At 36.2% G+C, this 14,098-nt stretch overlaps 1 protein-coding gene across 1 annotated transcript; it reads left to right on the forward strand.

Annotated features, from left to right (window-relative positions):
* The first annotated feature begins 918 nt into the window (after positions 1-918).
* On the forward strand, positions 919-12,306 carry LOC121235295 (kinesin-like protein KIN-12B). Its single transcript, XM_041131632.1, has 16 exons — positions 919-1,424; positions 2,121-2,258; positions 2,344-2,427; positions 2,530-2,655; positions 2,748-2,807; positions 2,890-2,943; positions 3,050-3,142; positions 4,568-4,663; positions 5,845-5,984; positions 7,851-8,000; positions 8,088-8,217; positions 8,304-9,599; positions 9,690-9,788; positions 9,879-10,031; positions 10,101-10,895; positions 11,795-12,306. Exons 1-16 carry the CDS (start codon positions 1,125-1,127, stop codon positions 12,104-12,106), a joined length of 4,026 nt encoding a protein of 1,341 aa, XP_040987566.1. The 5' UTR covers positions 919-1,124; the 3' UTR covers positions 12,107-12,306.
* The last annotated feature ends 1,792 nt before the right edge of the window (positions 12,307-14,098 follow it).

Here is a 14,098-nt window from a genome sequence, read left to right on the forward strand (position 1 = left end):
TGTTTGAGAAATTTTGAGGCGTGTTTTTTATTCGATTTTGTGAAGTTATCTATAGAAAATTTTTAATAACTTTTCTTTTTCAAATATATGGAAAGAGGGAGGAGAATGGGAGTTGGTGTTGTCATTCAAAATCAAGAGGGTCAAGTAGTCTTGGCTTGTAACAATCTTCAAGACAGGTTCTTTGGTCACCAAAACCTACTGAAAATTTGGGTGGTTATGTGACTGTCATGTTCTGCATTGAGTTGGGTTGTTAGCTGGTGGGACTGGAGGGAGAAGCAAAACAGGTGGTTGATGCCATCCAACATGACCAAGATAATTTGAGCTATGGTTTTAAATTCTGTTTCTATCCAACTAGAACAATCAGAATTTTCCGTTACGGTGTAGTACTCTATATACTATATATTTTCATTCCATTTCTTTCCAAAATTTGGCCCATTCAAACCTATTATGGTCATTTTGGCTAGAATTTGCATTCCTGACCACATCCTCGTTCCAACTGTTTTAGTTACAATTTTGTAATTTTTTTTGAGTTTGGATGACATTTTTATAAATTTTAAGTCTAGATTACATTCACGTAATAATTTTGAAGTACTAATGAAGTTTTTCTTTTATCTAAATTAAAAAAAAAAAAAAACACTTAAAATTATTTTTAGAATGAAAATGAACCCTATTTTAGTTGAGTTATTGCTCATATTTAATTAAATATGATGGAAGTAAAGAAAAAATATAAAGTATTTATGAAATATAGATGAAATGATTTGTCATTGAAAAATTATTCGTCCAAAAATATCACACGTCTGTCCGTGTTTATTTAATAAAAAAGCGAAAGAAAGGATTGAAAACGCTCCAGATCCAACACAAATTCAAAAAATGTTTTGTTTATTTCCCTCGTTGCTATCATATATTACAAACAACAAAACAAAACCACGGCATAAATGACCAAGGCCCTACACACGTGCTTTTCACATTTCCCCCAATTCAAATTCCCTCCCCTCCCCCTCTTACAACGGCTACATCTCTCTCTCTCTTCCCCACCCTTCTCCTTCGCTTCCTTGTCTCCCCAAACCCTACGCTTTCTTTCTCTCTCTCTCTCTCTCTGGACTTCTCTGTGATTTGTGCTAACAATGAAGCACTTCATGCAACCGAGGAACCCGATCTTGAGGGAGACGCATTCCACGGACCCACCGTCGTCCGCCAGCCCTAGCTCGGCCAAGCCTAGGCCGTCGAGGAAGCAGAAATCGGCCAAGGAAAATGCCCCGCCCTTGGATCCAAACGTGATGACGTGCGATCCGAAGCAGTCCCCGGCCAAGTTGAAGAGTCCGCTTCCGCCAAGGCCGCCGTCTTCAAATCCTCTCAAGCGAAAGCTCAGCATGGAGACTCTGCCTGAGAATTCGGTGCTCGGACCTTCGGATTCTGGCGTCAAGGTATTCCTTGTTGTCACTCGAGAGTTTTGGTTTCAATTTGGTTTCTAGTAATCTTTTGGCTGCTGAGAAAATCTGGATCTAGTTTGTGTGGTCACTGAGAAAATGTAAAGCCACATAATTAATTTAAAGTATCTTTCTACAGCTCGTCTTATTTATGAATTCTAAATGTTTAGTGTGGCTTCTGATCGAGCTGTTTGGTTGCAGAGAAATGGATATAATATCAATAATTACGCATAGAGATTCTGGTTTACAGAAGTCGAGTACGTCATGTCACCTATAGTGGAATCAAATTCATGTTTGGCTGCTTAGAAAGTGGAGAAAAAGAATATAAACGAAAATAAAAGAGAAAAGCTTGTATTTTGTGTTCTTTGGCCTTCGTTGTGTAGTTGACAAATATAGTAAGAGGGTGTAAATCTCATATCTTAAATTTTATGCTAATCTGGTTTTTTAACAAATGAAGACGACACCTCAACATATTGGTAAGCCATGTTTCGTGAAGTTCATTTTGGTTCTTTAATGATAACCAACGCAGCTTAATTATATTAAATGCATCTATTAGGACTAACTCAGCAATGATTTTTGTTTTAGGAACACCCATGCTCATAAATTGATGTCTTTATTTACTACATTTTCTCATTAACTGAACATGGCATTTGAATCTCACTGATTGTGGAGGCTACTGTCACAAATTTTCAGGTTGTGGTCCGAATGCGGCCGCCACATGAGGATAGGGATGAAGGGGATGTGATAGTTCAGAAAACTTCCAGTGATTCATTATCAATTAATGGACAAACTTTCACATTTGACTCAGTCGCAGACATTGAGGCAACACAGGCATGATCTATGTTGATGAGATTATTTTCAGGCTTTTAGAATGTTCGTTGGTGTTGAATGCTAAATAATTCTATTTTATTTTCAGCAAGATATCTTTGAGCTTGTAGGAGCACCCCTTGTAGAAAATTGTTTGGCTGGATTCAATAGTTCTGTATTTGCGTATGGGCAGGTATCTTTCGGTTTTGGTTGTTTCTTTTCTGATTTCATTACTATTTCAAGTATAATGCTCCTATTAATGTTCTCCATGTATCTGAAAATTTGACTTCTTTAGACGGGAAGCGGAAAGACATATACCATTTGGGGTCCGGCCAATGCCTTGTTGGAAGAAAAATTGTCCAGCGATCAACAAGGGTTAACTCCCCGTGTTTTTGAGCGACTCTTTTCCCGCATAAATGAGGTGAGCTATGCTGTACTTCATTTAAATCATTGAAGGTTAAATTGTATTGTAGAACAATGGTCCTAATTGGTGCTTTTGTGTTTCCTTTATAGGAGCAAATCAAGCATGCCGATAAACAACTCGAGTATCAGTGTTGCTGTTCTTTTCTTGAGGTTGAGTGATTGTAAATACTTTTGGTATGCTTGACCTAACTACGCTTGTCAGCTTATGCCACTTGATTTTTTTTTCTTGCAGATTTACAACGAGCAAATTACAGATTTGTTGGATCCAAATCAAAGAAATCTCCAGGTAAAAGGAATTTTTTATCGTTTCATCTTCATGTATATATTTTTTTAAGTTTTTTTGCGGCTATAAACCTTGTCTTCTTTGGTCTTTTGTTGCCTTCTTCTCCCAGATAAGAGAAGATGTTAAATCTGGTGTCTATGTCGAAAATCTCAAAGAGGAGTCTGTACGTACAATGAAGGATGTGACTCAACTCTTGATAAAGGTTCTCTCTTTAATATACTTCTCCTACTGTAGGCATAGCATGAATATTTATCTTAATGTGGCCCTCATAATTTAACTGTTACTATACCCAAAAGGAGAAACGATAGGCAGCATACTTTGTGACCTGTTCTTGCACTTTTGTCGAGTACAAAATCACTGGACCATAAAACCGCATGTGCATTTCCAATCAAATTATATAATTTCATTTTGTTAGTATGTTTTTAGTTTGATAAATTTATATCCTGACAATTGCCTCCAAGACACTAGTTTTTGTTAAGGATCAGTTACATGGAAAAATTTTGAAGGGTTGACATCATGTTGAGTTAGGTAACTCTACATGCGCTTGCTACTACAAGAGAAGTTAGGCCAACTTACCAATGGTGGAAATCCTTTCATTGTCATTTATTTCAATATATTAAGAGCCTTTTGTTGCGGAAAATTTTTTATACTTCTTTATGAGTAATTTTTTCTTTTTCTTTGTTTTTCAAATTTCGTCTGTGCAGACTGTTCCATTAGAAATCAAAATTGTAGAAATGGCAATCTCAGACACAGGTTCTATTTCTAAATGAACCAAAAGAGGGTGTAAACAAAATGCATTAATTGAAGATCACAGTGGTGTTTGTCTTCTGGGCCTGTGATGTAGTTTTGAATAAGATTGACCGCTGCATTTTAGCACCCTAAATTACATGTAATTGAAAAGGGGGGGACATAATGACCTAAATTAGAGATTTGAATCATGTAATTGAAGGTTCTTTTCCCAATCAAGGAGTTTGCAATATTTTGGAACTTGTGCCAGCATTATGATGGAAAGAATGTATGGAGTGTAACATGTTTTTTTCCACCTTAGTAAATCAAACCTTTTAAGGGACATCATTTTCTACGTGATCTCTCAAGTATGAGTTTTCAAGACAGCGCTCCCAAAAAACTCAAGCAAACTTATCAAATTATTTAAGCCATTGAGTTTTCAATAAATAAAGGGTGTATTACAATTTTACATTATATGGAAAATATTTAGGAACATTCCAAGATGGAGTATTGCACAACCAATATAGGATAAAAGTATTAATTAACAAGTAGGAATGTTAGTCAAAAGTTCACCAAGTAGGTTATCCTGCTTAACGAAGACAAATTAATATTTACTTCTTCACTTTGGGACATTCAAGGATTCAAAAGTTCAGTGGCTTTGGCCTCAAGCACCCTAATGTGAATGACGAGGTCTAGGGCACAGGCATCTGATCCTCAAATTCTTTGGCAAGTTACATTTTTATAATTTATTCCATTTAATCTGAAGGATTAGTCTCCATGTGATTTCCTCATTTTCAGCCTTTCAAATTCGATATGATGGGTTTTATTTTAAAAATCAGCTTGTATTGTGGATTGATTATATTCAGGCATCATATTTACAAACACTGAATAAATTATGCAGGGGATGTCAAATAGGAGGACAGGCGCAACTAGTATAAATGCTGAGAGTTCCCGCTCGCATACTGTATTCACTTGCGTTGTTGAATCCAGATGCAAGGTAATAGTATCCACTATTGAGATTATTGGGTACTTAATTGCTCTTTATAATCTACCATGAAATACACTAATGTTGTTAGGATATGTCTGTTAGAGGCATTCTATAAATTGTTTTTATAAATATTTTACAACTAAGAATCACTTGAATTTTTTAGCCAAGTAAACTAATATTTTGTGAAGTTTTTTATGCCAGCATTCTATAGAGAATTTGCTGATTAGACAAAAATGTCTAGATTATATGTTTGGTGTTAGTGTTCTTGATATTTGTTGTTGGTTCAGATCATGTGAAACTCCTTTAGATCTTTTGGTATGTGATTGCATGTCCCTGTATTGGTTCTTGGTTATTAAACAGGCCTGCCCTTCATGGAAATTTTAGGTGTCAATGTGATTAATACATATTCTTGGCTCCAATATTGTCAAATGCAAAAGTGGACCTCAAGGCACCCATTGTCTGCATTGTTAAGACATGAAGCGCCAAAAAGGCATTGGCTAAAAGTATCAAGTTGTAGACATTTTTTTATAAGTAAACTTCTTCCCTTAAAAAAGTTCTAGAGATAATTAGTATACATGTTGTGAAAATGAAATGTTATCTATTTGATGCATTGGAATATCTAAAGTGAGACTGTGCTAAATGGATAAGAGCTGGTCTATTTTTTTTTTTTTTTATAAGAGCAAGCTGGTCTATAAAATGGTAATTTGGTTTTTTTTTTCCAATTTTCTTTGCTTGTTGACCTTTGGTTAAGACCCTCCAAACAACCACATTTATAGATTCATAGGACATCTTTCCTCATGACGAAATCGTTCCTTTACTTAAGTTTTAGAAGCCATTTCACTAAATTATTGTTCTGTCCACATTTAAATATAGTAGCTTTTAGAGAGGCGGTTGCCTCAAGCCACTGGAACTTTATATAAGGGGCATCAAAGCCACATTTATTGAAGGTGAGCACCTCACTAAAGGCATCTTTCCTCAGGGCTACAATGGTGCTTTGGTGGTACCTTGCTTGGCCCAAGTGCCTGATCACCTTTGACAACATTGGTTGACCCATTTCCTTGCGCATATAGCTCTTGGGTTGAGCCTCTTTGACAAACAACAGAAATTATAAATACCTCTGTTTCTTTATTGTTATGGGATCCATATTTGCTGAAAGGATCTTATGTAAACCATTATTTTTCTAGAGCAAGGCTGATGGTTTAAGCAGCTTCAAAACAAGCAGAATAAATCTTGTTGATCTAGCCGGTTCAGAGAGACAAAAGTTAACTGGTGCAGCAGGAGAACGTCTAAAGGAAGCTGGCAATATTAATCGATCACTCTCACAGCTTGGGTATGGTTTAACTTATCTTCTTGCATATTTTGTTTCATGTCAAGTGCATTTTGGTTATATTTTACCAATTAGTATTTATTCACTTTTAGAGCTATTTCAAATTTCATACTCGCATAGCATTTAATTAACTTAATTAATATTATCTTAGTTAATGGACAAAGTTAAAGTCGTTCCCCCGTTTATGAGAAATTATCTTCGACCTGCAACCCTAATATTTTATGTTTTTATTCAAAAAAGTGAAGTGCTTCAGCCTTGGTGCTTTGCTCTTAAGCATGCTGTTACCAACACTACTATGCTGAAGGAGATGCAATGTTAGACGAAGAGTAATGGAAAATATAGGACAAGTTAGTTTTTGAAGATAGTGAAGAAGGGAAAGTATTAGTAATAATTAAAAAGAAACTAAAGTGGAGAATGGACTTGAACATGGAAAAGATGTCATTCCTAGGACACATCATCACTTTTAAGAAACCTATATAAAAGTCCTTGAAAAAAATGAAGAGAAATTTCTCTATTGGGGATGATAACATCTGCAATACTTGGGGTCCTCCAAAGATAAGTCAGAGCTGTATGCACTCCAATAAATATGTACCATGGCACCAAACAAAATTTCAAATATTATAAATAGTAAATCCTCTCGTCCATCAACAACGTGTAGGCCTAAAACACTAGAAGTCTACAAACTAGAAATCCCACCGTTCAAGAGACATAACTAATAAATGTTTTGAAAACATCAATAATAATTAAAATAAATCTCCAAATAGGATTTATAAAATATGTAAGCTATCAAGCCACACAAAGTGCCCCGAGAAATTCATTGTTCTCAGAAGCCAAGTTAGGTGCCTTCTATTGTTACTTCTATAAGCCGATCTAATTGCTTTGGATTATAAAATTTAGGCAGCCAGAATACACAAAAATATAATTTTCTCAGAGAGTATAAATACTTAAATTTGGAAAATGTAAATATTAATGTGTAACATGCAAAGATTTGCTTCATCTAGTACACTTAAAATCACTGGATTTTATATTAAATATGTAAAACTAAGTGATGGAATGAGAAACGAAGTTGACAACTTATTTATACGATTAGCAGATAAATTGAAGTGACAAACATAACATAATGGTCAAAGGGCGGGAGCATAAACGTTTTAGTAGAATAGGTTATAGGACTGATTTTGGAATAGGATAATGACACAATTTGTCTTTGGCATGGATTAACGCAAAAATTTATCCCCCTTTATTTCTTCCTGAAGCTATTGATTGTTACAAATATCAGAATCGACAAAGATTTTTTCTGCATGGAAGTTTTTGTACTGAAAGTTTACAGTCAGAGTATAGCTCCCCTCAATGGATTAGGAGTTTAGCTCTCTTGAGCCAATTAATTGGTGGTGGTATCTAGAATCAGAGGGTCAGAGAGTAGTACAAGGGAAACATTGAAAGATTGTTGTAGATAAATCAGGGATGAAAGGTAATCAATGTGTTATATGCATATAGTTTGTTTTACAACTTTTCGAGAAATTCACCTTATCTGAACTTGCACTTTTAGCAATTTCTCCATGGTACTTGCTCGCAGCCAAAGCAGGATTTTTATAGAAGTGATACACTAAACGTCATGGTGTTACTATCTTCTGTTACTGGCATATAATTCAGAGCTGAACAGATAAAATGCCTATGTCGTGCTGAATTGGAAGGGCAAAAAGGAAGGACAACTGTAGTAGTTTTCGGCAGAAAGCCATATTCTTCCCATAATTAGTGCCAATGACAGTGCCACATTTATTTTGTCTAAATCTAAATTTACACAGATTTTGTGCCACCCCTACGGCTTTATTTGACTATCTTTTCTAATCGGGTTCAATTGCTGGAGTGCAGAAATTTAATCAACATTCTTGCTGAAGTTTCTCAAACAGGAAAGCAAAGGCATATCCCCTATAGAGACTCCAGGTTGACATTCTTATTGCAGGAATCTCTTGGGGGAAATGCAAAATTAGCAATGGTTTGTGCTATTTCTCCATCTCAAAGGTAATACTGCTGTCCCCTTCTTTCTTCATAGTAGTCTTGTTTCTTCTCTGTTTGTCAAATGGAAGTTCTCTTGGCTCAACATTGCAGTTGTAAGAGTGAAACTTTTAGTACATTGAGATTTGCACAGCGTGCCAAGGCTATTAAGAACAAGGCAGTTGTTAATGAAGTAATGCAGAACGATGTGAATCACTTGCGAGAAGTGATACGGCAGCTGAGGGTATATTTTTATTAGTAATAATTCTGTGTTTCTCCATCATGCCTAATTAAACTCATAAATCTGACTTAAGTAGATGATTTCAACAGGATGAACTAGATAGATATAAGTCCAACCGTGGATACCCCATTGACTCTAATGGAGGTCATTCAGCAGCATGGATTCGTAGAAGTTTGAGTCTACTAAAGTCTAGCCTCAGTTGTCCAACGACATTACATCATGTTGACGATGATGGTGATGAGGAGATGGAAATTGATGAGGAAGCTGTCGAGAGGCTCTGTGTTCAAGTGGATGAGCAAATAGCCAGCAGCGAAGCTAACAGTAGGATTGATCTAGGGAAAACAGAAACTGTAGATTCAGACTTGCAACTTGTGACTTCTGAAGATATAAGTTTTAATGAGCCCGAGTGCTGCAGATCTGGAGGTGGATGTATCAAGGAACAAAGTTCTGAGGATACAGATGTTAATATGGAAGGAGCATCTGAACATGATAAGATAACGATAGTTGATTGTGCAGATCCTGTTAAAGACACTTCATGTTCTTCTGATGTTAATGTGCTGGCTTGTCATAGTCTCCTAGAGGAAAACAACAGAGAAAGAAACACACTTGATGGGGATTCCTATTGGCAGCCCACTGAGGGGAAAAGTATACTTAGCTCATCTGTCAGTAAACTGCTGAACAAAGAATCACCAAGCAAAAATGTAATGGATAATTCTTCCTCAGTCACTGATCATCTTAATGAAGTTTCTGCCGGCATTTCCAGTGCAGATGCACCAAATGATTTTTCAAATGGCTCAGTGAATTGTGTATCTCCTCCTAGCTTAAGCGTAGTTCCATCTGATGTCTCCCCAATACTTAAGTCTCCAGCTCCAAGTGTTTCACCCAGAATCGCCACCAGCAGGAAAAGCTTGAGGACTTCATCAATGCTGACTGCTTCACAGAAAGATCTTCAGGATGACAGTGTGTTAGTCCCTGAGGCTGCTCATATATCTTTCAAGAAATCCACGAGAAGCAGCATTAATACTATGTCCACAGAAAAAAGTAAGAACTTTATTTCACCAACTGAACATTTGGCTGCAAGCATCCGTCATGGCCTTGAAATTATTGATAGCCATCGCCAAAGTTCAGCTCTAAGGCGGTCAGCGTTCAGGTTTTCATTCAAACCTGCAGAATCTAAGCCAATTTCTCTGGTTGACAAAGTTGATGTGGGTGTGCAAACATTTCCTGGTGATATACTAGAAGAAGATTCAGTTGAATTTATGTGTACTAGTTGCAAGAATAGAATGCAGCTAGGGGTCAAAGAGGCCGATGACGGTTCAAACCTACAGCTAGTACCTGTTGATAGTGCAGAGTCTGCTGAAAAATTAAAGAAGCAAGTTACCAAGGCAAGTTTAAGGACAGCTGGATTTCCAAATATCATTCTGGGCTGTTTGTATGCATGAGTTAATGAACCCTTTTCATTCTCTATTATGCAGGCAGTGGAGAAGGTTTTGGCAGGAGCTATTAGGAGAGAAATGGCACTAGAAGATTTCTGTGCTAAGAAAACCTCTGAAATTGTGCAGCTTAACCGTTTGGTGAGTCTCTTTCTAGTTTTATTTATAGACAACTGTAACCAATATTTTGCTTTTGGTGTTGGCATGACCTTTTCTTTTGGTCATTTACAGGTGCAACAATACAAGCATGAGAGGGAATGCAATGCCATAATAGCACAGACAAGGGAGGATAAAATCCTTCGCCTCGAGAACCTAATGGATGGCGTTTTACCCACAGAGGAGTTCATGGAGGAAGAGCTACTGTCACTCACAGAGGAGCACAAGGTATAAATTTGTTCTCAAAGTTTTCTTTTCAGTAGACTGTGGGCATGTTTTTTAACCTGTTTTCCACAGATTTTCAAGGAGAAATATGAGAATCATCCTGAAGTTTTAAGGACCAAAATTGAGTTAAAAAGAGTTCAAGATGAGCTGGAACATTATCGGAATTTCTATGATATGGGTGAGAGAGAAGTGTTAGTGGAAGAGATTCAAGATTTAAGAAACCAACTACAATTTTACATAGATACTTCATCCACAGCATGTCGAAAAAATCCACTACTTCAATTGACTTATTCATGTGAAACTCAATCGGCTCCACCTCTTACTACAATTCCTGAGTCGACTGAGAGTGTTAAGGAGAAACTTGAACGGGAAAGCATTCGTTGGACAGAGGCAGAGAGCAGATGGATCTCTCTTTCTGAGGAATTGAGACTTGAACTTGAAGCTAGCAGATCACTAGCGGAAAAGAGGAAGCAAGAACTAGATACTGAGAGGAAATGTGCCGAAGAGCTGAAGGAAGCAATGCATATGGCTATAGAGGGGCATGCACGCATTCTTGAACAGTATGCAGATTTGGAAGAGAAACATATTCAGTTGCTTGTAAGGCATAGGAAGATCCAGGAAGGAATAGAGGATGTCAAGAAAGCAGCTGCTAAAGCAGGAGTTAAGGGTGCTGAGTCCAAGTTCATAAATGCTCTTGCTGCTGAAATTTCAGCATTAAGGGTGGAAAGAGAGAAGGAGAGGCGATATTTTAGGGATGAGAATAAAGGACTTCAAGCTCAATTGAGGGACACAGCTGAAGCTGTGCAGGCTGCCGGAGAATTACTTTTGCGGCTGAAAGAAGCAGAAGAGGCTGTCGTGGCTGCCCAGGTGAGTTTTTGTTGGTCTAGTTTTATTGATGCTTTACGAGTTTTTGTCATTGAGATTCACATTGAAGAAAATATGTTTAGATGCATATTTTTCTTTTTGTTGGTTTTGATATGCATTGATGCTACATGGTAATATCCATCTCATAATGCAACTTAACATTGTCTTCTTTTCTTTTGATTGGTAAGTACACAAGCACCTGGTGTGTCTGGAACGCCAGACCTCACCCTCCTCCACACTCTTATTCACAGCATCCAACAATTTTATTGGTAACACATGCATCCATGGCTTAGAGCCCCTATGTCAACCTCTATTCTATTCTTAAGGGGAAGGAGATAACGTTTTATGCTAAAGCACATTGGCTGCAGCGAAACAAAAGCATCCATTTCAGGGAAATCTCTACATAACTCATTTGTTTTATAATATATAAATTGAATTTATAGTTTTGGTTTGGTGTAAACTAATATTTCATCAAATCATTGTGAACCCTTCGACAGATTTACATCTTAATTGAAGGTTACATCACTTGACTATATGAATCTTGTTATAGGGCCATACCACTTCTGGCTTAAATTTGAAAGTTTATGGCATCTTCTGATTTCTCTCTTCTTCAAAATCACATTACCTTGCCTTTCACATTCTATAATCTCTCATAATGTTCATGCACTTATGCGCTAGAATTGTAAAAATCATTCCTGCTTATTGCTTTGAATTTGAATGTTGTGACCTTTGAACGTGTTGGACGATGGTGAATGTCATAATAGATACAGCCAAATTTCGATCTTGGTATACATATGTTAGTAAAGGCTCTAATGTTGCTCCAAACAAAAGCTGTGTGTCGACTTTCTACTTTGACTACGTAGGAATTTCTCATTAATTGACTGACCCATTAAAATATGCAGATGCGAGCTGTGGAGGCAGAGCAAGAAACTGCAAAGGCCCACAAACAGATTGATAAATTGAAGAAAAAACACGAGAAGGAGATCAGCACCCTTAATGAACTCCTCCTAGAATCTCGTTTACCCCGAGAAGCAACACAACCAGCTTATGATGATGCTCAAATTGCCACATACGACGCAGGGGAGACACGCAATTCTAGTGATCAGAGATGGAGAGAGGAATTTGAACCATTTTATAATGGTGAAGAAGGTGAGTTGCCAAAACCCACAGAACCCTCGTCATGGTTCTCTGGTTACGATCGATGCAACATATAGATGAAAATTACTGGCCTAAATGTATTGCACCACTAACAGTTTTTGTGATATAGCTCCAAAGTTGTAGCATATTTTTACTGGTCATCCGGTTCGTTCAGTTTGTAGCAAATGTGATTACCAACCAATGTATGTGTTCTCATATTGTTTTTTGTCACTTCAGATTCCTGAGTTCATAAGATATCAAGATTGAATTCTTTTTATCCATTCCTACTTACATTTCCGGTTGCTTGTATTCTTGTCCTTTATTCTCTCACATATTTATCCATCTGACGTGTTTTTCTTTTATTTTTCCTAGTTCCCTTTGTCATTTACTTTCCATCTTCTTGTCTACCAAGTAACACAAGCACATGCATATGTTTACGAACACAGCAGACACACACACACTCAAGCACTCTGCTATGGATTTGCTATCTATTCCCCTATTCTAAATTGTGGTATTGATGAAAGGAAAGGGAGATGTGAGTCTGCATAGAGATGGGGCTTTTTAGAAGTTTCTGTGTAGTCTATGGATATGGTGGGCCCCACTTGCAGAGACAACTGAACTACAGAAAGATCAACAACAAAATAAATAAATAAATAAATAGTGAAGAAACTGAGTTCAGTTCAAGCTTCAGATCATTAATTTGTTTGGTTAACGTGTCAAGAGGATAGGGGGGCAATCTTCTTCAAGAGGATTAGAGAAGCATGTCCATGGCCCCCCCACCCCTTCCTTTCGAAGTGTTTTAAATATTGGATGCAAAAAGCAGGCATTCCACGAGTTCTCAGTCCGAAGCAGCCTCCTCCTGATGTGGTATTTTTATCATATCATGGAGACCATTAAACAGGAAGCTCGTGGTCTTGTCTTCTCTGACATGAATCTATATCCCTACCAGTGGACCATTTTTCATGCCAAAAGGGCAGTTTCAGTGAGGTTGGGGGGGCATGGAAGGAAACCAGTAGAGACCTCTCAACCCCAGCCATTAATTGCCCATTTGGAATACTTGAAGAGAAACCAAGAAACAACCTAGCCAATAGCCATCATAATTTAAAGGTCGAAATGGGCCTGAAAGTGACATTTTATATAGCACCATAAATATCTTTGTTTTTATTATATATATTATGGATATTTGCTCCTATGAACCTTTGTAATCAACTATGTCCACTGTGGTATTACATCATGACTATTCCCCGTTGATGTTATTCTTTGATTAATTTATTTTGAATTTCAAATTACTGAATGGAAAAAAAATGATATATTCATGAATTAAATTGATAAGTTCATTTAATACCAATTAATAGTCTTTTATATTATACGTTTTTACCTTCTTAATTTATGTCCTTTTTATTTTGCATATTATATAAGTAGCTCTTGCTTCCTCTCTTCCCTTAAATAAAGTTTGGAAAGTTTCTTATCATAAAGATAGAAACAAATAAGAGTAAGGGGACAGAAAATCAAGTTTCTCAGCTAAGATTTTAAAGATAAATTGCTAACATCGTCACTCTTTTAAAGATTTTATTTACTTCACAATGTTTTAATGCATAATAAATTATTTACATATATATGTATATATATATATATATATATTCATTTAAAAAACTTAACAATCCGCATAAGGAATTACAACTAGTTAAAGTATTGGCATTGGTTTCATCAAATTTATCTCTGAAATTTGATGAAAAGTATATATTTTTTATAAATTCAAAACCTCCCTAGCTATAACCCCACATTGGGTTAACCATTGGATTAGTCAAAATAATAATATAATATTATTTTTTTAATAAGAATATTTTTAATTTATTTTTTTCATATTTTACAATTACACTAACTATATATTAATTAATAATTTAATTTGATACTTAAATTATTATTTCTCAACTTTAATATATTGTGGCTCAAAATTAGAAAATAATAATTTAAGTAAATAAAATAATGATTATAGAGTGTGAATAGTTAATCTTTAAATTTAGAGATGAAATTTAATTTACTGTAAGTCAAAATTGAAGATTTTAATA

The sequence above is a fragment of the Juglans microcarpa x Juglans regia genome, chromosome 1D, assembly GCF_004785595.1.
Source record: "Juglans microcarpa x Juglans regia isolate MS1-56 chromosome 1D, Jm3101_v1.0, whole genome shotgun sequence".
In the NCBI taxonomy this organism is placed as follows: domain Eukaryota; kingdom Viridiplantae; phylum Streptophyta; class Magnoliopsida; order Fagales; family Juglandaceae; genus Juglans; species Juglans microcarpa x Juglans regia.

Excerpts from the sequence above, each read along its gene's own strand:
- LOC121235295 (XM_041131632.1), top strand. The coding sequence starts at position 1,125 with ATGAAGCACTTCATGCAACCGAGGAACCCGATCTTGAGGGAGACGCAT. Across the intron at positions 5,985-7,850 it reads CGATCACTCTCACAGCTTGG|AAATTTAATCAACATTCTTG; the intron begins GTATGGTTTAAC and ends GCTGGAGTGCAG. Across the intron at positions 8,001-8,087 it reads GCTATTTCTCCATCTCAAAG|TTGTAAGAGTGAAACTTTTA; the intron begins GTAATACTGCTG and ends TCAACATTGCAG.